This window comes from Phalacrocorax carbo, chromosome 3 (genome assembly GCF_963921805.1).
Source record: "Phalacrocorax carbo chromosome 3, bPhaCar2.1, whole genome shotgun sequence".
NCBI lineage: Eukaryota > Metazoa > Chordata > Aves > Suliformes > Phalacrocoracidae > Phalacrocorax > Phalacrocorax carbo.
In genome coordinates this window covers 71,761,085-71,787,268 of record NC_087515.1, presented here as the reverse complement: position 1 = coordinate 71,787,268, position 26,184 = coordinate 71,761,085, and the positions used below count along the sequence as shown (strand labels likewise).

General features: G+C 36.6%; 1 protein-coding gene across 1 annotated transcript in view; it reads right to left on the bottom strand.

The window, feature by feature from the left end:
- Positions 1 to 26,184, bottom strand: part of TRDN (triadin) — a 230,491-nt gene that overhangs the window by 156,162 nt on the left and 48,145 nt on the right. The window contains 4 exon segments of the mRNA XM_064447367.1: positions 1,999 to 2,058; positions 3,430 to 3,489; positions 6,164 to 6,223; positions 13,374 to 13,424. Of these exon segments, the coding sequence (XP_064303437.1) occupies positions 1,999 to 2,058; positions 3,430 to 3,489; positions 6,164 to 6,223; positions 13,374 to 13,424 (231 nt within the window).

Genomic DNA, 26,184 nt, shown 5'->3' with positions numbered 1-26,184 from the left:
GTCATAACTCCATAATAACAACATCCTCTCTAACAGAATTGCAGCCTGGAATTGCTGCCTATATGAGCCATGAGTGATATTTAGACTTGTTTTTCTTTTTTTTTTTTTTTAAGATAGCTGTTTCTTAGATGACATGTTTAAATAGCATTCATATCAGTGATGCTTTCTGGAGCCTTTAACAGGGGCTGAAGAAGTACCCTGTCTTTTTATTGAGGATAAAGAAAATCTCCTGACTCTGGGGGAAGTAGCCACCTGGTTTTCAGCACGCCTGTTTCCTGAAGTTGGCCGGGGCCTGAGCATCCTCACTTCCTAGGGACTGCAAGTGGTTGAAATGGCCCCTCAGCACTGCTGGGAGCTGATCTGGTTTAGAGCAGATGCCAGACAAAAGGGAGGTGAGCCTGGCCATGGAGAGGTCAGCATACCACTGGCATAAATATGCCTTAAGAGGTGCTGAAGGCAATGAGTGTCCTAGTGCACTGAGTCCACCCACAGGGACTCACATGGCATGAAAACTACTCAAGAGAGGTTAGCATGTCTATGCATGCAGCATGTCTTTGCATGCAGCAGCAAATCTCCCTAGCTACAAAGTGGCCAAAATCTTCATAAAATTTTCCAGCTGGTGACTGGAGTCATGGCTGCTGTTAAACACATTAAAGCTCTAAGCGATTACCTGGTTAGCTAGGAGAAGATAAATGGGTAAACAGGCTGGCTGCTCGTTAGGAATATCTCAGTGATTCTTAGAAGTTATTTGCTTTTCAAATCTACACAGATGCTGTGGGCATTCATCTTCTCTGGATTACTCCAGTGTGATTTCACTTTATAAAAAAAATCCTACACTTTCAAGCTGTACACTGCAAGGCAAAAAAATGACCAAATATCCCTTTTAAAGAGCAACTGGACAATGTCTAACTATCAAAGTCTTTTAAGGCTTTAAGTCTTCATTCCACTTTTTCTCTTTCTTCACTCCCCCTTTCTGTTTTCACATTTCTCCTTAGAGTAAGGTTGAGTCCAATAGAGATTGGTTTGTACATTTGAATCTATCTGAACAGATTAAAATTAAACCTAACTAATTAATAAATCCCATCATCATGAGAGTAATCTGAATGGCATAACAGACTGATACGAAGATTCATTGGATATTATTTTTTCCCAAGATTTACCTGAGTAAAAGTAAGAAGAGACAAAGACTGAAACCTGACTTAATTTTAGAAATATCTGGCTTCCAAAAAGCAAAAAAGCAATGCATGTAAAAAAAACCAAACAAAAACAAAACTGAGCAAAAACATTCAAATACTAAGCAATAATAAATGTTAGTCTTTACAAAATGGTGTAACAGATTAGATTAGATTAGATTTTTAAATCCCCCTGTCCAAGTCATGGCTAAAAATGGAATTATCAGTCAAAAGAATACTGAAAATCACCTCTCATACAAACTATCGCTTCAGAATATATATGACAATTAGTAGATTTGTAAATCTTAACCAAAGCCACTTCTGCCATGGAGGACAGTACAAACCATGTACTGAAATGAAAATGTTATTGCAAAAAAATAAAGGCAAGAGAATTAAAACCTATTTTTTAATATGATGGAAGACCCAGACGGAGAGTTAGTGAACACTCTCGCATTAGGTCTGTACCAGATTGAAAACTGATACACAAGAGAAAGCCTTCTTTGCAGGCAAATTACTGAACTCCATTGTGGAGGAAGCGACATCAAGGAATGTAAATATAATAGTCATAGGCTTATTTCTTTAGCTGCACAAAAATGATTCATAATTACTTCTGTGCAATAAAACAAGAAAATGGAGCAAGAAATATATGCTGAGCAAGACTCAGGGGTTGATCATGACCTGCTCAAGCAAAAGTGAGAGCACCCCAAAAATGTAGAACATGGACTAGGAGAGCTCTGCACTTTAAATATTCATCTCCACAGTCTCCTAAATTATATAAGCACTAAAGACCTAAAATTGTATGAGGTCTAATAATAATCTACATTACCTTTAGAAGGTGCTTTCTTTTCATGTTTTTCTGGCTTTTCAGGTTTTTCTTTGTGAATAGCTAGAAATAATTAACAACAATATTAATGGCTATTGAAAAAGAGAAACATCACATTTTCAATGATAAAAAAGAGAAAAAAGTTTAAGAAACACAAGTAGGCATCATGACTCTCCATGCAAAGAACTAGAAAGATTGGTTCAGCTGCTGCTGTCTGCCGCTGATGCCATTCAAACTTTCAAAATCTTGTCTACCATCCCTGAGCTCTCTGCCATCAGCTGGGGGAGGAAACTGTAATCCCATGAAAGAAGTTAGTCAGGAAGAGTCATGCTTATTTATGTTTACTGGTTCATTTTGTTTGTTTTGTTTATACTGTCATTTACTGGTTTATTTTGGTTTATTGTTATTTTTGAGCTTTCTTGTTTATTACTTCGGTTCATTTCTGAAGGATTTTCTGAACTCCACATAACAACTAACAGTTTTTCCAGCTATGAATGATTAAACACTATAATTAATTACAAATCTAATTGCAGTGGCATTATAACTAATGCTCTTTGGGGTTTTTTGTTTGCTTTTAATTTCCACTTTACAAATTGAAATAAAGTACACTGTAGTGACTAGATTTCTGGCTCAGGTTTCACAATACACCTGAGCTGTGCAATAGTCACTGAGTGGTGGGTAGTCTGGAATGGTCCTCTATGTGGGCTCTGATTTGCTAAATGTTCGCGATTACTGTTTACACAGTAACTTATTCACAGGTGTGCAGAACTAATATTTGTATGTGTTCATATCCCCTGAGGTACCCTACAGGGACCAGGCGTGTGAAAACACTTAGCTGCCTATTTGACCATGGCATATGAGTTTATTCTAAGAACACAAAAATGCATGAGCATTGGTATGTACTCTCCAGCCTTGCGGTGGCGGTACAAAAGAAATTAAGAATTGTGGAAAATAAAACAGTGCTAGGTACATATTTATTGCAAGTAACTACTTAAAGAATTAGTCCTGCCCTATTCATGCCTATGCAACAGACCTACTCAGTATTGTATTTAAAATGTTGGGGTTTTTTTCACATGGGCTGCCTCATTACCTTTGTTTACCGGCTGTCAGTTGTTTTTTCCTGGATGACCATATTCTCGTACTAACTGTGAGTGTTGGAAATACTCAGCGATTACTGGGAGATTGTACTAATCCAGAGTATAATATATATTATATCCCTTCCTCAGAAAAAAAACCACAAAACAAACATGCAAAAAGAATACAAAATGCAACTCAGTCTGTATGACTGCAAACCTTTATATGATCTCATGATGTTTATTCATAAAGTTCTATAACATTTTTTCCAATCATGGGGATGCATAAATGGAAATTGAGTAGACAATTGGTTCTGGGGTACCTCAAAATGTAAAATGAGTTCTGACATTAAATCATTACCTGCACGTCTTTCCTTTTTTTCAGGTTTTTCTTGTCTTTCTGGTTTCTCTTTATGTGTCACTAGGAAAGAAGAAATGTGTTCGTATATATTTAAAAAAATGTGAAAAAAAACTTAAGAATCAAAAATAATTCTACCAAGATGAGCCTTAGGAGACAAAATGGTGTTACTTGTGAGCTATCCTGTGCATATTTGTACAGCATAGGTCGTACTGCACGGGTGCGAGCAGACAACTCTGGCTAACAAGTTACTGCTTACTATCCAAGCCGTGGTAACATCTCAGCTGTTTACTACAGTAACATTATCGCTTACAATTTTCTGTCCATTCTTGAAGAAAGATTTTCAGAAAACTGTCAAGGACTAAGGCAGAGCTCAGAGTAAATGCTGCTGCCTCCACTAGAAAGAGGACCTCACCTGGGCCACCCCATACTCTGTCAGGCAGAGGCTCATAAAAACCCTGGAATCAGTCCTGGAGCATAAAAGCATCACATGCGCAAATGATACATCTGTCACTTGCCAGCTGGCTTGAAATGGATAACCAGTAATGGATACAGATAGCTAGTAACGGGCACTAGCTGAGATCAGTCCTTGGCAATGATGATCTCAGAGCCGTAATTAGATGCCCAGTAAGTGCAAACTGAAAAATAACATCATGACAGTGGAAACTGTATTATGCCATCCACTCATTCATATAACATTTTCCACTCACTTTTCTTAGGATTTTACACAATAATTTTCCAGACAATGAGAAATAAGCATGTGGATTTTAGAGTACTTCAGAAAAAAATCAGCTCTGAAACTACAGGCTAGCTTTAACTACTGTGGAGCTTTCATCCAGTTTAGTACAACTCCCTTTGTCAAGCATGAGAAAATAAGGACGTTCTTTTACAGTACCATGAATTCTACATCTAACTAGAAGCAAAAGAATAAGGGTAGGGAATATTCAGGGTCTCACATTTTTTAGTAGTATAGTGATGAAATACATGAAAATTAGTTCCCAACATAGCTGACTGAGTTGCTTCTAAGTGACTGAGACATTTCTAATTATTTTCTGGATCATTAGATAACTTTCCTAAACTTCATCACAGAAGGTGATTAGAAATCAGAAGAGGATGTTATTTACCCTCTCCATTATCAAAATCTTGAAAAGGGAATGTATTTAAAGTAGAAAACAAACAGTTAAAATACAGGGATGCAGTGAAACTTTGGAGTTTCCCAGTCAGACTACAATGAAATGGGCCTTAAAAAGACACACATCCATAGTCATAGTTTTAGAATATAATGTACAGTCTGAAAGCGGTGTTTCTTAGTACTGTGAATACAGAGAATCTTTATACACAGTAGTGTTTTAGTAGAAATTGTAGCAATAGTTCACTAAACAAAACTAATACATTCACTTTAAGATAAAATACAGTTAGGTAGACAGAATATTAGTAGGAGTTATGACAAGTTAAGGCAGTATAATAATTCTTATTGTTCATTGGCTATCTGAGATTGGCTGGGAAAATTTTTTCCTCTTCTAAGAAACTTTTGAAAACATTAAATATTGTTCTCCTATCAAATCAAATTGAAGAGTTTCCCAAGTTTTTCACAAAATAACAGAAGCCTCAATGACACAATAATATTTTAATATAGGACATTATAGTCTTCTCTCTGTCATTTTTCCAAATCTCGAAAAAAATTTCTCTTGTTATCACCGTTCCACTTTTGAGTAATAGATATTCATTCTAACAGAAACCTGAACTTATGTGCCTGCCATTAACCTCTAGAGTCAGTCTTGCAAACTCAATGTATTTTGAATTATTCATATCAAATGGAAAAGCTCCAATCAGAGACTATTAGAAAGGCCTAGTCAAGAACAGGTTTCAGGAAGGTGCATGTTCGCTTGGGTTGTGAGACTCATGTTCTTGGTCTGAAATAAATCAGCTGTGGCTGGATATTGGGTCGTCCCTTGTTTGGGCGATTTATTATGACCGTTGCCCTATTTGCTCTTCCAGAGTGGATATTTTCCTCCTGCCTGAGACTTCATTAGTCACATTTTTATGTAAAGGACATATTCTCAGAAGGCTTAAAGTGTTTTGACAAGTAGGTATGTTCCAACAAAATACCAATTTGCCAAAAAATCCCTCACAAGAGGCAAAATAGATAGTGTCTCTTGGAGCCGAGAGCTAACTCATGAGTCGTGGGTGGAGAGGAAGCAGTGTCTTGATTATGACTCCTACAGCAGGCGGATATGTAATTTGTTGTTGGCAGACACCAACAACGAATTAGTAAATTCTCTCTAACACCCTCTCCCCAACACCTCTGAAATAAGTCTGAGGAACTATTTTTTCTAGAGCAAGTGTCTGAAGCAGAATGCCTCCAGGGACCACGCCCAGTGAGTTATAATTTACTCATCATGTTTTGCTCAGAAGTATTCCCAAAGACAAATATTATGCTTGGATTTGTTCAAGAAGAATAAAAAAGGTACCTATTTATGCTCTGGGCATCTTTTACATAAGTTAATGATATAGTAAAAACTCATTCATTAATCTCTGAATATAATTTTAGCCTTTCTGCAGAGAGATGAATTCAAAGTGCTTTTAAAAACCTCATTCTCCTTCCAGCTGGCTTTCACATCACCTCCTTGATCCTTAAACATAATTGGGATTTACAAGAAGGGTCTAAGAGTCAACAGATTAGACAGTTTTGAACCACTGGTAAAAAGACAAAGAACATCAAATGCTGAATACATACCTCTTAGGGGTTCCTTCCTCTCAATTTTTTCTTGTTTTTCAGGTTTGTCTCTGTGAATTACTAGAGATAAAAAAAAAAAAAACCCAAACACAATAAATCTGTAATATAGAGGTATTATGTACACATTATTTCACCAAAGTGATCAAGGAAAAATATTTGTTAATTTAAACAGATTTTAGCTCTGAGTCACAGGTACTAGATGATGTATAGACCTTCTTAATGTCAATATGTAATAATGATCCAAGAGAAATATTTTTCTTTGAATAAACCTTCAGATGTTAGACCATATTTTTGCAAAATAAGTGATTATCCAGCAACCTTAATCTAATCTGTGGGATCTGTTTCGGTCCCATTACACAAGCACCCTGACTTTAAGATTTCTGACAGAGGAAATTCTTTTCAGTCCTTGACAACATTGCTTTCTATTCTTAAAAAATGGCTAACATATTGCTTTCCATGCTCTTTTTTCTTTATTTTTAGCTGTTACTTCAGCCACAGGATGGATTAACAAGAAAACATTTCTTTGAATCAGAGCGCAACTTCAGGAAGAGCAGCTGTTCAAAACACAACCAACTACACGTCCTGCTAGAAGCAGGCAAACATGAATCCTTACAGACTCTTGCCCACTCAACTTTCAGACCATGTTTTTAGACATGGTTGTATTCCACATCCTAATGATTTAGACAGATAAAAAATGTTCCTTGTCAACCTCTACTAGAAAAAGACTAGTGCTTTGAAATTTCGGGGAAAAAATATTTTCTTTGCAATACTGAAGTCTCTGTCAACAAGTAAACCACAGAAAATCCATCTCTGATTTGAAGACAATGGTGAACTTTATACACACACAGAGTAATGTTTTTGCATAGATTCATTTCACCAGCTTTGCAGCAAATGTCATTTCACAGAGGTGCAAGCATTTTTTTTTTTCTGTTAAATATTACCTCATTAAAAAATAGGTCCACGACTTTAAGAAAACTAATTCCAAACATTCAGTAATTTCAGTATGCCTTGCAGGTGTCTGCATTATCCAAATACATTTCCAGTCATAACAGGTAAATTATTGTTGGTAACAATTAGCAGTTCAGTGGAAAGCGATGGAAGGGAGATTTTTCAAAGCATTTAAGGAATGTGGACAGACAATTTACACAAAAAAACAGCCTGTGAAGAATGCGGCAGCACCAGCAGTATATTACTGAATGAATTACAGAGTAACTCATTCATTTGCTTTAGGACATTAGTAGCATACCCAGGAACAGAAGTCTCATCTCTCCCTGTACTGTGTAGAACTTAGACTGAATATTTTTGCAGAAACTGTAGCATCCTTTTACATCTTATATTTGTATTAGCAGGTGTTAGCTCGGTGAAAAACACTTGGAGCCAGCGTGTTGTCAGTTTTGGATGGGTCAATAGCACAGTTTTGCAAACAGTAGCTCTGTGATGGTCAATGGCAGTGAAACATGAGCTTCTGCACATCAGACAAAAGCCCTTGTAGTCTCTATGCCAAAAAATGTAGCTCGACTATACAGAACAGACTGGCAATCAGAAACCTTGTTTTTAGCCACAGAACATCTTACTTGTATAAGGAAGACTGTTGTGGGATTTAAAAAAATTTATTCTAGTTTCTCCATAGCATTTCCTTATTTCATGCTTTTGAAAAAACCCAAAACAAGCCTTGAACAACACTGACTGAATTGACTGTCAGCAGACCTTAAAAGTGGACAGAATAATCTAATTTATCATCAAAATGGTATAAAGGGCTAAAATGCAAGGAAATATTAATATCTGTGTGGACTTCAGGCTAAAAACATGGAGAAGGGATCAGTTGGCTCCTTCTTGGGAAATAAAAGCAACTTGACGTATCTGGGCAGGGAGCCTGGAATGAGGATAAGCAGAGGCATAAGCATAAGCTATTTTTCTCTTCCCAATGATAGGCTGAAGGCAATCTCTGGTTAGTCCAAGAGCCCTATCCTGTGTGTTGATACCCCCATTGCCTCAGACCTTGCTAATCTCAGATTGTAATGTTTACCATTACCTCTTATGGACACTGTCAGAGCTAAGCTTTTGGGCAGAACCTTATCCGAGGAGGGCAGGTGTTGCCAAAAATTAAGGTGTTCATGTTTCAGGGCTGTGATGACTGGCCATTTTTGACTCTTCAGTCACAGTGCAGCAGGGACATGAAAGTCCACTGAAGCTTTTGATGTCACAAACTTAAATATGATTTTGCTTTTGCATGTTAACTCTATTTTTTCCCCTGAAACATTTTCATATTCAGTTTCATATGGAGTCCTAAAAGTTCTGTCATAGAAAATACTTCACTGCCTATGGATCTTTTCCAGATTTAGTCACTTGGGTATCTATTTCTTTGCAAAGGGCTTAATACATACCCTTTTTCAAGCCCCCAGTGCTTAAGTGCAAGCCTTATATTTTAGAAATAAGTCAAGCTGGCCATACTGCCATGTTTCTGTGAAACAAACTAGAGTTAATAAGATTTTCTTTTTTGCATGTAAAAAAAAAGAGAAAGAACATAAAAATGGTTTTAAGGCAGCAACATCAAGCACTCTTCAGCTGAAATATGCTGGAAATAAAACTGCTCATTCAACTTTAATTCAACCATTTTATTTGCTTTATGGCACACTTTGTAATTAGATCACCTCTGTAAAAAGATCGCATCTTTTCTGTCTTTAATAGGATGCTGGTTTCATCCAGAAAAAATAAGGATAACTGAAACTAGTTTTATGACACTTGTGTAAGCTAAAATTTTCCCATGACTTAAAGACATTTTCTTGGACTTCCTAGCAAATACCAAAAAAGCACGAGCTCAGAATAAACTGCTATTAACATTGGAAAAAATATAATACTCCAACCTAATTTTCACTAACCCAGATTTTTAAAATTGCTGAAACATTTTTATATGACTTTGGATGAAAATTCAGCCTGAGGCAAAAAGATGAGCATGAAAAATTTCATCCTCAATGACTGGAGTGTGGTAAATTTGTAAAAAAAATCTAAAATAGGAGCTTATAATGGAAAATTTTAAGGTAATTTAGCAATGTATTCCAAACTTAATTGTATAAGAATATTGCAATCTACTTCACATAAAATTAAAAACAAGAAACACAGCATATGTGTGTGAGTTTTTTCAAAATTTCAGTCACCTAATAGTATATTTAATTTTCATCAAATGGAAGACGTAGTGAAGGGGGATGTGATTTAGTTTTTCTTCATTAAAGTGTTTGAGCAGAGACATTCCCCACCCCAAAAAAGCAAGTGCAGAAAGAAGAGATGTAATAAGGAGGCACTAATTCCATACCTAAGGGAAGTAAAAATAGTTTCCAGCTGAGTAAGTCTTCAGTCTGCTGCTTAGTATAAAGCTAGGTGATGAGTGCAATAAGCATGAAGCAGAGATTGCTTGCTCCAGCTAACTGACTAAGTGCTTGTCTACAGAGCAACACTCAGAAAAGTTAAGATAAATGAACTAATACAATGAAGTTAGAGTGCATTAGTCAGACAGCATTAAATCTCTGTGTAGATGCTTTTATTCAAAAGTAAAGTAACCTTAGATGGCTATTAGTTAATTCTTCTTGAAGGAACACTCAAAAAAAAAAAAAAAAGGGGGGTGGGGGGCTTAATCTGGAGAGGCACAGTCTTCCAGGTCCAAAACAATAATCTAAGGAAATCCCAGCAATTACTGAACTGTGGAGGCACCTGTATTCATTACAAACCACCTCAGTCTCAGTTACCTGGGAAGAGGGAAGAGGGAAGAGGCTTGCCTCTGAGTTTGCCCTGATCGTCCCTAACTGGCACCAGACACGCACATGTTGCTCACTGCAGCGCCTAACCCTGTGCTGGATTTAGCCCTTCAATATGGAACGTAAATCCTTCTATAAGAATGAGACAATGTCTCATGAGTTACATGTTTGTACAATTTAAAATTAGATTAATTGCAGCCGTCAGAGTGTGTTACATCCATCTGAACTGAGATTTAGGTTTGACAGCTACTGGTGGTAGTCAAACTGCCCACAGCACTGGCTTCACCGAAGGCTGCTGTAAGCCTATACAGTTAAATGAATACTTGACAGCTGTACCTGAGCCACTACAGTTATGGTGCTATCTGTACCATGTTACCCAGTTTAAAGTTAACTCAGGTATATTTGTAGCCATACCTCCAGAAATCAGGTTAGACAGCACCTGTGTCAAATATAAATACACCATTTAACTTGCTAATTTTGTCAGTTTATGTGGGTTTCTAGTACACCGTGGATTTGTATGGGCCAGCTCTATTTATCTACTTAGCTATCTCAAATACCTTATCTTTCAGCTACAACAAATTAAACACAGGGACACATTATATTTGTCTTTATAATCTCACAATTTATCCATATGCTAAAACACAGACAGCTTTACTCTGTGATGTTTAATATTTGCATTATCAGTACGGTCCTATTAACAAGTCAACAGGAGTAGGAGTATTTACTATGCTACACATAGTAAATACAGTAGTTTTGAAGGGCTTGGAATCTATTTGTCATATCAGGCTGATTTCAGAGATACTTTCTGCAAAGAACCAGAGAGGCTAGTGTTCCTTCAGAGGCACAAGAGTGTCTGTCCTAAAATCATTGTGATTTAATCTGTGTCTATCAGAGGTAACCTTTCATCATCACATTGGCTTCTTCCATCCCTTGCTGTAACAGCAATGCATTAGTGAAGTGTATTTGGGAAAAACCACACAGTAGATCAACCTTTTCCCATGCCTTCCCAATGCCTATGGTAATAAGAGATATTTCCCAGAAAAGCAGGAGAATTCACTTCACTGAAAATATCAGTTTTTCATGAAAATCAGAAATGATCAGTCCATCTGGATTATCTTTGGACCTTCCATTAGACAGAAATTATATAGTTATATATACTTTTATCTGAATATATTTTATTATTATTCTTCCATGTTGCCAAAGTATTGCATAGTTTCCTCTTATTCATTGGTAGTAATAGTAATAAAAATTGTAGCACCTACTGTTAAACAGCCTTCAGGAGCCGCTCAGTCTTGCAAAGTCTGTGTGTGTCACAAAATGACAGACTCACTGGACAGCTGTCCCAGGCTAAGCCAGCTCCATCCCTCAGCCTCTCCCCTCTGGACACCTGCTCCAGCCCTGACCGTTGCAGTGGCCCCACACTGAACTTGCCTTGGTTTCTGGATGGCTTTCCTGAACTGGGAGGCCCAGAAATGGATGCAGCATCTAGGTGTGGTCTTATGAAAGCCCTTACCTACAGTGACTGGCCGAGCTCATACAGTCCAGGGTGCTGTTGGCCCTTGTGAAAGTACTAATACATCAAATACCGAATAGGAAAGACCCTATTTTGTAGTGAATTTGTGCTTATGTGTACACATAATCATGAAATAATTTAATTTCAGTGCTCTTAAGCATGAGCAAATGTTTTGTTGAATTATTTCTCAGAGTACTTCTTTTCAGTATTAAATTGACTAAGCGCAATAATTGAAATGGACTTTATTACTAGGAGTTTATAAAAATATTTAATTAAAAGCAAATTTTAGTGCACAAGTTTGCCTGGCTTTTAATACTGTAAAAATCTTTCTTATAATTTCAGCCAATGCCTTCTGGGACTTCCTTTCATTGTACCTGTTCCTGATATTTCAGTACAATCCTTTCAGAATGAAGCTTATGGGAGGAACTCCCTTGTAAATCTTGGGACTTGTTTCAGGGGCATTTGACTATTTAAAAACATACTTTAAATTATTTTTAAAACTCTAATGTCCCGATATTTTTGGGTGGAAGTCAGAAATTTGTTTGATTTTTTGAAATTTGTTGATTTTTCCGATTAAAAACAATAAAAGATTGTATTTGCACTTGCTTCCTGGAGGTACTTTAGAAGATAACAGTAAAATTCCCTAAAGATTCATGCCTTTATCATGCTCTAGCTTGAGGCCAGACAGAATGTTTTCTTGTAATTGTTCCTCCTGCACACAAGATGCATTTTTGAGACTAAATATGAAAATGAAAAATAGAAAAAAGCATATTTGTCCTGTGCTTCAGTAAGTAACTGTATAATTAAGGACTGCATTATCAGGCATATGCATAAAGGGACTTAACTAATGACACCTGAGTGCTTTTTTTCTGGTGTCTTATAACTTCTTAGTAATCATTTCTGCAACGTTAATGTTCTTGTGTGTAAAGCAATGCGCTTTGGTACAGATGAAATGGTACACAAGAGGCTGTTTTGGTCAAGGCTGCAACTTCATTTGTGTTTTTAGAATACTGTGCTTGAAAAGACCTTAACTGGGATCCCTTGTTAATGGATTTGGGTTTGTTATTGCCTGGCTAGCCCACTGATACCCTAAAAAATTCGTTTTCATACAACATGATCTATTAAGAGGTGGGGAAGCAGTTCTAGATGTTCCAGATGACCCTGATTAGCACAGAACTGGAAAGTTAGCACTAGAGGTGTAAAGTACTTTAAAAACATATAAAGAATATATACAGAAATTAATATAATTGTGTGAGGGAGGGTGTATGTATATGCACACTATTTTGAATAAGTCCCTTCTTGCTTCCTCCTGCCATTACTAAGCACAGCACTGGTGCATCAGAGAGATGCTCATCAAATTTTATGCGGCCTAACCTTTACAGAGGAGGTTTTCCTAGGCAAAAAATCTACACATATCCCAGGAAAATTCTTTGTTTACGTGACCTCTGAAACCAGTCCAGACTAGTTCCTCTGTGGATTTTTGGAAAGTGCCAGTTAGAGGAGATTAAACACTCTGAAAAAGAGTAGGTTCTTAAAGTGGAGACTTTTCTTATCTCTGATACACACCTGGCTCACTGTTAACTATGATTTCCTAACTTGGATGGCACCCACTGGCCTATAAATTTGCTTTCTTCCTTGACTAACACACTTCATGCATTTTCCACCAAAGCAAGTTCATCAGCACTCTACTTTCTTGCACCTTTGCTACAAAAAAGATTCCTGGATAAGTGTGGGCAGGAAAATCTTATTATGAATTTGCATTTACAATATAGCCACACAAACAAAATTACACTGTTTGTTAAGGTATACATGAATTTTTCTTCATTTACAGTCTATGACAACTGATCTTTGGGTGTTTCTATAATACAGCAGTGGTAACATGTAGTTAACACACACTGTATATTGCATACATATATGTAGGTAAATGAACAAAATAACCCAAAGTTACCCTTCGGTGGTGTTCTTTTTTCATGTCTTTCTGGTTTCTCTTTATGAATTTCTGAAAACAATGCAATGTAGAGTTATCAATATTAAAAGAATTTTCACACATGAAAATATCAGATGCATTCTCATATAAAAAGCAACTAAGTTCTTGAAATATTAAAGCAAAGCCATGACTTTATCATCTACATATTCAGAATTGTATACAATAAAATTCAATTTTATGTATACACACACACACACACACACACAGAGATAATATATATATGGACAAAAATCATAACATTGAGTGACTTTAACAATTATTCTGTTTTAAATTGAGCAATACAGCTATGTTTAAAGTAAAAAATAGGATTTGCTGATCTGCAACAGCTACAGAGTAACATCTGTTGGTCATGAATCAGAAAAAACACGTTTTTGCTAAACATTTTTCTGTATGTCCCTTGAATTATTTCTCAGGATTAGTATTTTATGTTTTCCAAATTACCTTTGGAAGGAAAAATGTTATTTTTACTACACATTCTAAATTTTTATAATGCTCAAATGCTCAATTGGTAGCTCCAGCACACAATAAAAGTTAGACTCAATGCTGTATAGAAATTACAGAGATAAAAGTTCCCAGGTTAGGGATTGTTGTCTTGGAGAATGACTCATTTTAATCATGCTGTATACCAACGCACTGAGAACTGCCTTGTTAGTAGAGGAAGTTGTGCAGTATTTACCTGCCCTTGCTATGCCATCTCTTTTGAACAAAATTCCTCACCTGTGACACTGATATTAAATTACTGGTATATACCTCGTAACTGATTTTTTTCCTACTATCCTTGTTATGCCAAAACCAGGATAATATAAAAAATTAAAAATACTGAATTTGAGAAAAAGCAAATGAGAATTAAATCAAGGTTGCATAGCACTTTGCATACAGTGGTGGAAATTTAAAGGCTGTTTATTATTGGTACACAGTAAAGTCATTAAGATTGTACAAAGTGTCTGGTTTTTGGTGCTGTGCACGTATTTCTTGCAGTAGGAGATGGATATAAAATACTGGATCAAATTCATCTTTGACAAAAACATATGCGAATCTCACTAGACTTTATGGGAGGTGCTTCCTTGTATTTTAGGGTAAGATTTGGTCTGCAGGATCTAAATAACAAGAACACTGACCCTGAAATTAATCCATAATTAATATTACATCTCAGCTCTAAGGAGCTACTTTAGTGCCTGTTGAAGACAACTGAAATCTTCCGCTTGTAACCTTAGTTATTTGCTCAGGTTGTAACAGCATGCACATTGCCAGAGAGATACAGTAGAAAATGGTATTTTCCCTTCCCAAGACTCTGATTTTTGCATAGATCTTTGAAAATAAATGTATTTGCATCTGAAATAATGATTGTGTCTGGATTGCAAGAAACATAACTATTCTATGGCATCAGCCTATGTTGTCTTCAGATAGAGAGAACTTTATTTCATGGAGAAAAAGGGTTACAAAGGCCAAAATATGTATTACTGCTAGCCACTCATGTATGGCAGCAAAACTAAGCTAATTATACGATGTCATTAAGCTAAAAGGGCTTCTTATTCAGTTTCCATCTTGTTCTTTGCAGCCTGGGTGTGTAGTTCATTTGTTTTTCTATTTGTTGAACTCAAAGGTTCTGATTAGGAAGAAATCATGCCATATTGATTTACTGTATTTCAGCTGAGCTTGGTTTATTTTTCTTTCTGCAACTATGTGAGGATTTTTTTATTTTTTTTTTTTTGCTATCAAATGAGAGAATCAAGTTGATAGATTTTTGAACTTTTCCCACCTGTTCTGCTTAAAAGGATTCACAAACTAGTTTAGATAGCATAACTGGTAGGAATGGTGCAAGACAAGAACAGCCAGAGGACTCCTGTCTGATTCTGAGCACATCTGAGGGGTTCTTAATGCTGCTGCTCCAGACTGCCTCCAAACCCCAACTTAGTGCATTTAAAGAAAGCTGAATCACTTCATCTGCATTGCAATATATAGTGGAGACATATCTCACGCAGTTCAAGAAGTCATCCTACACAGAGATATGAAGATGGCCCACTAAGTGATAAATCACATTCTTCAGGCAGAGATTCTACAAGGACGTGCATTCCTTGCTTGCCTTAAGGTGCTTCAGCTCCAGTGGGTTCCCACCACCTATTATATGGCTCGTTACGGAAAATAAGCCTCTTTTTCTTGAAAAAATAGATATAAAACTTTGTTATTTCAAAAAAAAAAGAAGGCTTTTAAAAATCGTTTTAGGGAATTTTTTATTGCTACTTTGACTGCTATATATATATATGCAGCAATGACTGTTGAGCTAACCATTTAAATCAGCCTCACACTGTATCAGCAGTGAAGCTTACTTGACACAACTACTGCAGTACAGTACACAAAAAGGTATCTTCTAAACAGCAGCTCTGAGAATCTCATCTAACTTGCTTCTGCAATTAGGATACCACACATCACAAAACTCCCTACACAAGTTCCTTGAAGTGAAATACATCTTCATAATGCATAAGTGTGTGCATATATATTTTTATATATTGCAAAAGGGGCCATCATTAAGATCTCTTCACAAGCTTCCCATTATAGTTTGAATCACCATAAAAAATTGGAGGCTGGAACACATCAATTTTGATACATTACAGCCTAGTTCTTCCCAGCACAAATAAATCTAGTCACAGTATATGCTGATCTTGATCAATTTACAAGGCAGAAAATGACTCTTTGCTAACTCCAAAATATTTAAAATAAAGAAACACATTAGATTATTGGAGACTTTTTTTCTATCCTGAGAGTTTTGATACTCTCTGCTTCATCTTTTATGACAAATAGATTTAATTTTTTAGTAATCACATCATATCTTATTGCTGAGTTGACAAAGTGGCTATAATGTCATAGAAGACTTACATGGCCAGTTTAAAGCATGTAATTTATCTCTATCAATGTGACACATTGTTAATAAATCCTAAATATTATGAATTCATGTTTAGGAAAATGACAGAATCAAGCAGCAGCAAGGATAATCTTTGTCACCACGGCAACCATCCTGATTCTTTATGAGATGACAGCATGGTTTATTAAATTATTGTAAGGGAGTATGTATTTTAAAAGCTGTATTTCATTGTTTGTTTTCTTTGGTTATCAAGCAGACATGAAAAATTATCTTCCCCCTTGCATTTCTTGGGTTTTGAATGGATAAGTACTTTATTTCCTTAAATATAGATACTGCTTGACACCAACTTTTCTAGACCTTGGGTCTTGTGCAGATATACAGAACATGCAGGGTGATTGTTTTAAATAACTCCAAGATGGGAAGCCAGTAGTGTCCTCGCAGATCATTTCAAGAGGCTGAAAGGAGATATATTAGACTATATTGCTGCTAGCAGGCTGCTATATCGATGTCCTTTTGACCCAAAGCAGGCCTTTACAATCAGCTGAGGATCAGTATCACAGACAGCTTTACTGAAAATCCCTGCTGACCATGCAGTTTGGGTGCTAGATTCCCCCACCTCTCATCCAGCTATTTTCATTAACAGCAGTTCACAGTGTCTAATGACAGCCCAGCACTGGCCGCACACGAAGAAGCCCCGGCTCTGGGAAGATCAGGGTGGGTGAAAGAGAAAAAAAATTACAGTTCCCTGAATCTGTATGAGCTAGTGGTACAGCACTGCAGATTTACGTCAGTGTGAATGAAGAGCACAGCCCCTCATGGTAGGGCACAAGGAGATTTTCTTAGTTCCTGAGACAGAGTTCCCTTCTTTGTCTGCTCTCGTTCTTCTGATTTTGATTTTTTGTTATCTCCTTTTTTAACATAATCAAATATATAGTATTATTCTTCAGTAGTTTATTTGTGTTTCATTATGATAACATCTCTGGGCATCAGCCCACATGAATTGCTTTAGGTACCACATGAAGTTATAACACAATATAATATCCCATCTCTGTAACACAGGAGTTCAGACTATAAGGGGGCTACATTTCTTTTCTTAGTGGGAAAGCACAGCCCTGCATCTTGCTTCACTAGAGGACGAAGTTGTGAGCAGCAACTTGGCCTTGCTAAAACTTCTCCTAGACCTCACCCTCTGCTGAGTTCCCCTCTTACAGATGAACTGTACCTTAAAAAACCCAACCAACCGAATAAAAAATGCCAATGATATAGGAGGCAAAGTGGGAAAAAAGGGATTATTGTTCCTGTCTGAAAGACAGGAATGCTTTGTGTTTGACTTTCTGACTTTCCCAGAAAGTCAGCAAAAGAACTGGGAATTTAACTCTGATCTCTGATGTTCAACATCATCCCCTCATGCTTAAAGCCATCCTGTTTCTACTTAAATACTGTCGTGAGGATGACACATAGGTTTAATGTATCTACTGTTTTACAGGTATAATTGAAGAGATAGAATTTTGCTTGAAATGATAATACATTGCTCTTTCTAAGCAAATTTTACCAGTTGGTCATCTTTTGCATAGTCTCTTACAAGTAACCCAGAAACATACACCTTCACCGCTTTGACATTCTTTCTCTTGTAAACATCTAAGTGTGAAAAGGAAAATGAGTCCTATTCAAAGTCCTGGTGAACTAGAGGTTAATAATTTGCTTTTGAGCAGTCAAAACCCTTACAGCTACTGCCAGCAATTTAATGGGGCTATATCCTTGCTAGTTTATCAAGACTAATTGGTAGCAGGCAGCTGATTATCCTGAAGAGTTGGTGGAAATAGATACTGAGGGCAAGGCAAGAGTGAGTGGTGTTAAGAGCTTTAGAAGATGAGAGGGATGTCATTTCTAATGTGTTTCTAGATGTTGTCTGTATGAAGAATTGTAGTCAACTCTCTTGCTGCTGGTAACCTCAGGAGAAATTTGCAATTGTGCAGCTGATGTCTATTTTTAATCTAGATAGTACCAGCTGGTCAGGGTGACAGTTATCCTTGTGGGGCTAGGAGAAGAATAAAGGAATTTGTGCATTAAAGCAACTTCCAGCTAACTACTAATATATCATGTAGCAGTACTCTAGAGGAAAGCAAACAAACAAATTTTGTGGGGGGCTGGGGGTGGGGATGGGGCAGCGGGAAAACGGGGAATTTTTAATTGGGGAGTTAAACTGGTGTATTATGCTTATATCCAAAGACAGTGTAACAGAAGGCTGTAAGTAGCAACATTCAGTGTTGGAAAGTCTGAGTGACACATATGACTAATTGAGGTGACTTCCCGTTTGGCTTGCTGGTAGCACAGTCTTATCCCCAGTGTTTTCTTAGACCTTGCCCTGTTCTAAGGATTCATGGCAACTTCAGGCTGGAGTACAGAACAACTTTTTCTGAAGCTGCGTGCCTAAGATCTTTCTTGAAAATGTGACTGGAGATGAATAGCCTCTTAACGATGAAAACACTGAACAGTTTGTGTGCTCATCCACTGTGTGAGATACCAGGCCACAGTGCCTCTTAAGTATGGTTTCAAAACTGTTTATCCACCTCTCTGGAAATCACAACTACAATTAAGAGTGAGAAATAGGGGTTTTTTTTTATTATTTTCTTTTCTTTTTTCTTTCCTATTTTGCAGAATTATACAGCGTTTCTTTCATTTGCTGCATAAGACTACTTTTGAGAGAGGTTGCAGAAGACCGTTTCTCATTCTTCTTGGTGAAAACCCACTGCTCTGGTGTATATTTACCTAAAACAACATGTCCTAAACTGTACACATTGCTGTGAAGTGACGTTGATTGGTTCTAAACCTATGCAGCAAAGCTCAGCTACTTCACCTTTGTTGCCTATGCTCCCCTCACTTGATACTTGGTTTGGCATCACTAAACAGCTATTAGAGATACAGAGAACGACTTGAATATTTCTGAACAATTTACCTATCTTAGGAGGATACAGCAAACAAGTAGGCTTTATGTTCCCCCAGGAATAGAGGGTTTTAACATGGCTTCCAGATATATATTAAGCCTTCTTTATAATGCCAGAACAGGACAAAATTAAATAGCTTAATTTCCAGTTGAACAGATATCCCATTGTTTCCATACTACTGTCGTTTCATTGGGCTGTAATAAAAAACCACTGTAGATGATCTGCTGACATCTTCGTCATCGTGCTGAGGAGTGCTTTGATTCCAGGGTGATGCTTTACCCTATTTTTCTTTTTACAGGACTATACAGCATTGTGAGGAAGGCATTTTCAAAACAGTGTGCATATTATTTTCGTAACAGCAAAACATCCCAGCCCATATAGAGATTTTATTATAAGCCACTCTTTCCTGATCTCCAACTCTTTAAACTGAATTTATTCCACTCCTCCTTTTCTTATTATGTTAAAGACAATTAAATATGTACATATTTTTCCATATTGCTATATTTGAAATAGCCTTCCTTTTGCTATAGAATAAAATAGCTTTAGCAATTAATGGTGAGTAGAAGTATATAATTATATTACTATGTGCTTATTAAAAGACTTTTATCACAAAATCACTGATTGGTGTCATTGACCTTTCCCTTTTGTTTTCATATGTTTAAGCACTTTCATGTATCTACCAGGACTGCTTAAAAACTTAATCCTGCAAACTCTTTCAATACAAATTTGCTTTTTAGAAAAATAGGAAAATATTTATTTTTCCTGAAAAGCTGAGATGAGAGGGAAAATTTGATAGAAGTCCCCAAGGCTGGAGTATTAGCTGTAAACATGGGAGCAGTTACATAGTTCTCTTAAGATTTGTTTCTTTGAGATAAATCCAAAAGTTGTACTACATCCTCCAGGAAAAAAAAAAAAAAAAGTCAACAAAAAAACCCCAAACAGTTGTGGTTAATTCCAGCTTGAAATCCCCAGTTTACCAAGGCAAATGGAACATGACACACGCACAACCATGTATTTTCTTTCTTTCTAAAGCCTAACTGATTTTATGCCTTGGGTTTTCTTTTCCCCCTGGTAAGGTAGAAAACTGCAGCAGAAAGCAACAGCTTAAAAGAAAGGGTTTTACGGGAAGGAGGGTACTTGCAACTATCTTTGACTAGTTATCCTGTAGGCAGCACTGGCGTCATTCAGGAAGACCATGGGCAGACTGTTTTATATGGAGGAATTTTAATGACTGCGCTTTTGAAAGAATTAAAAGTGGAAGATATTATAAAAGCTTCAACCCTAAACATTTTTTACATAAAAGTAATTTTTATTCCAAGTATATAAATATGTTAGGACAGGTTTTTTTCGTTCCCAGACTGCAGTTTGTACATTGGTTGTGAAATGTAAAAGGAATGTTAATTACACTTTGATTAAAAAACAACAAAAAAAAAATAGTCACAAAAAAAATCCGCAGCCCAAACGAATCAGAGATAGAGCCATGTGATCAAAACCAGGTTTTTCTTTTCTGTCTGTGGAAAGTAAAATTGTCTTGACAATTTTCTCTTTGTGGATCCCAGCCTGTAAAGATGTTATTGGACCGGTTTTAAATTATGTTTTTCATAATCAATTTTATCAGAGTCTGCATTTAATTTAATGTAATTTTATGCAGACAAAATGCAGACAAAAACTGTAGACCTCTAAGTAGAGCAAAATGATATATACGGTAATACAAAAAATCTGTAACCTTGATTAGCATCAAAGAAATCTTTTCCCATATAAATCCATTCAGAAGTGGGTTTTTTTTGTGAAAGGAGGAAAAAAATAAGAAAAATAAGTCACAAGACTAACCACAGTTCCTCAGCTCATCTTTAAAAAACATCAGCTCTGCAGATCCTACCTTAAGGTATTAGCCTGCAAATATATATTCCTATAAATTCCATCACTTTTAGATCCAATTGATTATTTTTTTTTAGGGGCCTGGCATGCGAAAGAGAGATACTTTCTGTGGGTCATGAGAGTGGGGCTCTACTTGCTAGTTCTTCTTGGCACAGTTCTCTCAGAAACATGCAGGATCTCCAGTTTCGGTGCTGTGGGCTTAACTGAGTTTTGGATGACCCTCTCACTCACCAGGTCCGGCACCTATTCTGCCTCAGGCACAGCAGGCTCCCAGCCGGGGGGCATCTGCCAAACACTGCCCTCTTCCCTCAGAGTGAGCACCTCCTCGGTGCTCTGCTGCTGGGGCACAAATGAAGATTGCCACCGAAAGAACATGTATAAGTTCTCTTCAGTTTTCCCCTGATTTAAGAGGATAGCTTAAACAGCTGCAAACCTCTGTGCTGCTACGCTCTGGCCAGGATTCCTACTAGCTTTGTGGCTCAAAGTTCTCTCTGTATCTTTTAAAAGTTAGCTGGCATGTTTGGATTAAAATGTTTCAACTCAAGTTGAAACCCGATCACTATTCTTCAACAGACAGAAGAACTGTAATTGAACATCCCTATTCCCTAGCGGTATATGGTTTTGTTTCATCTGAATATTACGGAAAATATTTTTTTTTACATTATAAAATGCTATTTTATAGTGGTTATGCTATTACTGTATTGATCAGAGTAAGTAAAACAAGCTGAGATTGTTAAAAGAATATTAATAACAGAAATGGATGCCACAGAAAAATGCAAAATGCAAAAAATACATATCTGGAAAAGCAGTTTAACATCTGAGAATTGAATCAATCAATGATTTTCATCTTTTAACACAGGGTATACTTTACAAAAAGATAGGCAAAATGCTTTGTAGTAAAGTGTAGCCTAGGGAGACAGTGAAAGCCTTTTAGAGAGATCTATAATAGCAACTCATACACAGAAAAGTGAACATTGCCATATGTTCAATATAAAAGAAACTGAATTCAGAAGGCATTACCAGTACCAATACTTCAGGGGTGAATGGAGCTGCATAATTAATGTCTAAGACACACATATAACAAGCACATTGGCAACTCGGTTTTCAGGTTGCATCTATGGTATTCTGCATTTTTTTTTTCTCTCCTCCATTTCCAATTTTTTGTTTGGAAAATGTTTTCTGAACATGAACTCAAGAAAACCCACTCATTTTCTTTATTTTTCCAGATTTGTTATTGTATAACAAAAGGACTTCTAAATGATAAAAGACGATGGTCTAATTTCAGTGGTCTGCCCAGAAATAAAGTTAGTTGCCACATTAGCTAGCAATGAGAATTTTTCCAGGTACTCTTCTGTTATAAACGATAGTAATAACAAATTATTATTTATATATAAATTATAGTTATTTTAAATTTTAGAAAACTGTTTTAGTAAAGAATTTTAAATCGTAAGATACTCTGGTATCCACCAGCTACCCTATAAGGGTGCACTTCTCCCATAGGTCCTGCGACATTTCTGTCACTCCCATGCTACATCTCAGATACTGTGTGGTACCTGAAAGGGCACTAGTCAGTTATGTTTATTCACCTGAATCCTGCCATCTGTGTTTCTAGTGTGGGAAAAGGTTATTGCTCAGCAATACTGAGTTAAAAGCAAAACTTTCTAATGTATACGGGACTTCTTTAAGATAACACATGAGAGGGACTAATCACTATGGGAATTTAGGAAAGAAACCTGTCTTTTCCAAAATATTATTATGAAACCTAACTGGTTCCGGCTACTTACTGCCATGGTGGTTTTGTTCCCTAATGGTAATGTACATAGTGTCTGTAGTCCTGTGTTCATAGAAAGCGGTAGAATGTAGAAGCTATGCAAGAACTGTCCCTGTTGAATTCAGTGACACCATGGTTTGGGGAGTTCCTGACTGGGGAAAATACCTAGAGCATGGAGAACTGTTTTGGAAAATTATCATGATATTTTTAACAGTTCTTATACCCTTCCTGAGGCATTTGCATTGGTCACTCTTGGACAGCGATAAGGACTTCTGTCCAATCCACTGAGCGAGCTGGACTTTTGGTCTGATCGTAAATAACCATTCTTATGTACTTAATAGATAAAAACAATCTGATGCACATTATAAATTGTAGGACTAAAACTTTGTCAGTATGTTGTTCTCTACCCTCTTTGAATACCCAAACCAGTTCTTTTTAGGGTTATACAGGCCACAATATCAAACCCACTTTCAAATTCAAATTAGCAAATCCCCTATGAATCTTCTCTAAGCAGCTTGTTCCTACCTCTCCCCTTTCCCAGGCAAAGCTGTCATAGATGTTTGCTTGATCACTCTTAAAAGCAGATGTAGGAAATGGTCTGGTTTGAGAGCTTTTCCTTTCAGGACCATTGTGTTTGTTTAGCTCAGATTAATACCCAGGTCTGAACAAACAGATAGTCTGTGCTGAAAAAATTCTGACTCTTAGCCTTGGGGTGGAAAGAGGGTTAATGGGAGTGAGTGTCTGGAGTCAGGCCTGGGGGAGCTACACCTTAGCCAGACATGCTGCGGGTAACTCAGTGCAACCGACTGTACCCTTAGAAGCTGCCATGTCTTTTAAGAAGAGCATGATTTTTATGTCTTCAGCATATCAATAGCCAGCCTAATACTCAGGCAACCATATTCTCATTTGAGCTGAAGAGAGAAGGATAAGGTGCTTTGCTGAAATGTTTATTTGTAATTAACAAAGTTTCTTGCAACATGTAACAGAGATTTCTATTGTTTGTGGCTTCTTGTTTTAATCTATGATTTGTTAACTGTGTTTTTCTAAACAAAGAGTTTTATAGCCAAGTAAGAAGAATAGGATCATTTCATACAACTATTTTATACATCTTTCTATCTCATACATAGGCTAACTCACAGAAATTTAGAGATCCTTCAAGGTAATAAACTTTCATTTGATTGTTTGTATAGAATAATCTTATTCTAATAAAAACCTATTTGGTAATACACAAGATGCTAACAGTGCCATGATGGTGCTTTATTTCTTACTCTGCTTTCTAAGTTCATTGTATTTATTGAAATGAAAATTACTTACAACATGATGAGAGAGAGAGAGCACACAAGAGAAAAAGATAGAGAGACAAAGAGAGGATTTAATCTAAGCCCAAATATAAAATCAAGGAAGGATATCTTACAAAAACAATTTACTAAGTTTCAAAGTATAATGTAAAAAGAAATAAATTACTCTGACCTTAGAATCTTTTTCAAAGGTTTCCAACAACTTACTCCTGAGACCACATACCAGATTCACATTTCCCGGCCAGAATGCATTGGCTATTATGAAGCAGAAGATGCTACTTTAATCTACAAGACCCACTGCTACATGTGCACGGCTTGTCAGGCACAGCCTGGATAGCTAAATGAGGAGTCCATGTTCGGATTTTAAATTTTTAGTTACCCATGTATAAACTGGAGTGAAGTTCCAGAACAGTTTAATAATGACATTTTTAGCCATGGATGACAATGCTGAAGTGTCTGCACTTGCCTATATTTTACAGACCATTATTTCCAATTTTGTGCACCAGGTTTCTCAGCTCTTCTCCAAACTCACAATTGATGCCAGTAACGTCCACCAAAAAATAGTAAATATTAATAGTAAAAAAGACCAAAATACAAGAAAACATACAGCTGTTAAATAACTGGATTTGTCTAACCCTGAAAAAATGAACAAGAATATCAGTCATAACCATTGTCCTAGAAAGAAATGAAACCAAAATCATATTAAGCCTGCAAGAAACTGTTATTAGGCTTCTCAATATCTTTTATGAAAATGATCTGCAGTTTTAGCATGTTGAGAATATGCATTGTTAAAAACTGCAAAGTCCTCTACAGAATAATCTTTCACTACTTCCACTGAAGAACACTTTTTTTATGGACAATATGAAATGTTCACTCTCTTCCAATTATTAAAGATAAATATTAGTGATAAGACTTGGACTGGCAAAAATAATTGCAGTAAAAAAGGCACTCGAGAGGCATTTTCATCCTTTCTAAAGGATTCTGAAACTGATATTAGCCCTGTTGCATGTGCAAGCCCATTGTCATTATTGTACTTTTATTATCTTTGCTTTCAATTTACATTGCTAGAAGGTGATCTCTGCCTTCTTTGGGCTCGTAATTATCATTACACTTTTCTCTGCTTCCTTCATCACTACACAGTGTCCTTACCACTCCCCTTGAATTTTTTTCAATATGTAATTATATTGATTGTGGTACCAGCAATCTTCTTATCTTTCAGTTACTATAGACCATTATAAAGTAAATTTTGTGCTAACATTTTAGCATTCATAAAATCTGCTAGTCAACAAGGCAAAAGATTGAAGGCTTGTCTATACACCAAAAATAGGTATGGAGATTTTTCAAAAACTCTCAGCCTTTTCATGAATACAACAATAACTGTGAGTTAGAACCAATACAAATACTTAAAAATCAGGCACAGCAATCATTATGCACATTTCCAGAGTGAAATTTGAGAGAGGCATCCTGTAAATATGTGCAAAAAGTCAAACGTCAATCTGTTCATCTTCTGGAGACAGCAGTAGTGTACTGCACAATCTCACTGGGTCATTTTTTTGTTTAAGATATTCAAATGCCAGAAGCAAAAGAGCCACCTAAAGAAAGATCGTTCACAAAGCTATAGATAACAGTGCTGTGCAGAGTGGAAGAGCCTTTGATACAGAAACGGTCCTTTACATGAAAACAGAATACTCCATATCCTAAAGACTTGGCTCTGATTTTGATACTCAGTCTCCAAAATAATTTGTATAGCTGGTCTTCTTTTGGGTCCAGCCCTACCAGCAGGCAGATGGGAAAAATCACAGATGCAATGCCTTGTTTTCTTTTCGAAATCTTTTCTTTTGGAACTTTTATTTCTGGACCATAGACAAGATAGCACTCATTAGTAAGGAAAAGCTAGTCAAAGAGGCGTGAACTGTGTGCTCAGAGGAACAGGTTGTGATGTCTGTGAGAGTGCTACCTGCATGAGCTCATCTGAGCTCTCACCTCACCTCCCACGGCTTTGCCTTCTGCGCTCATGAGC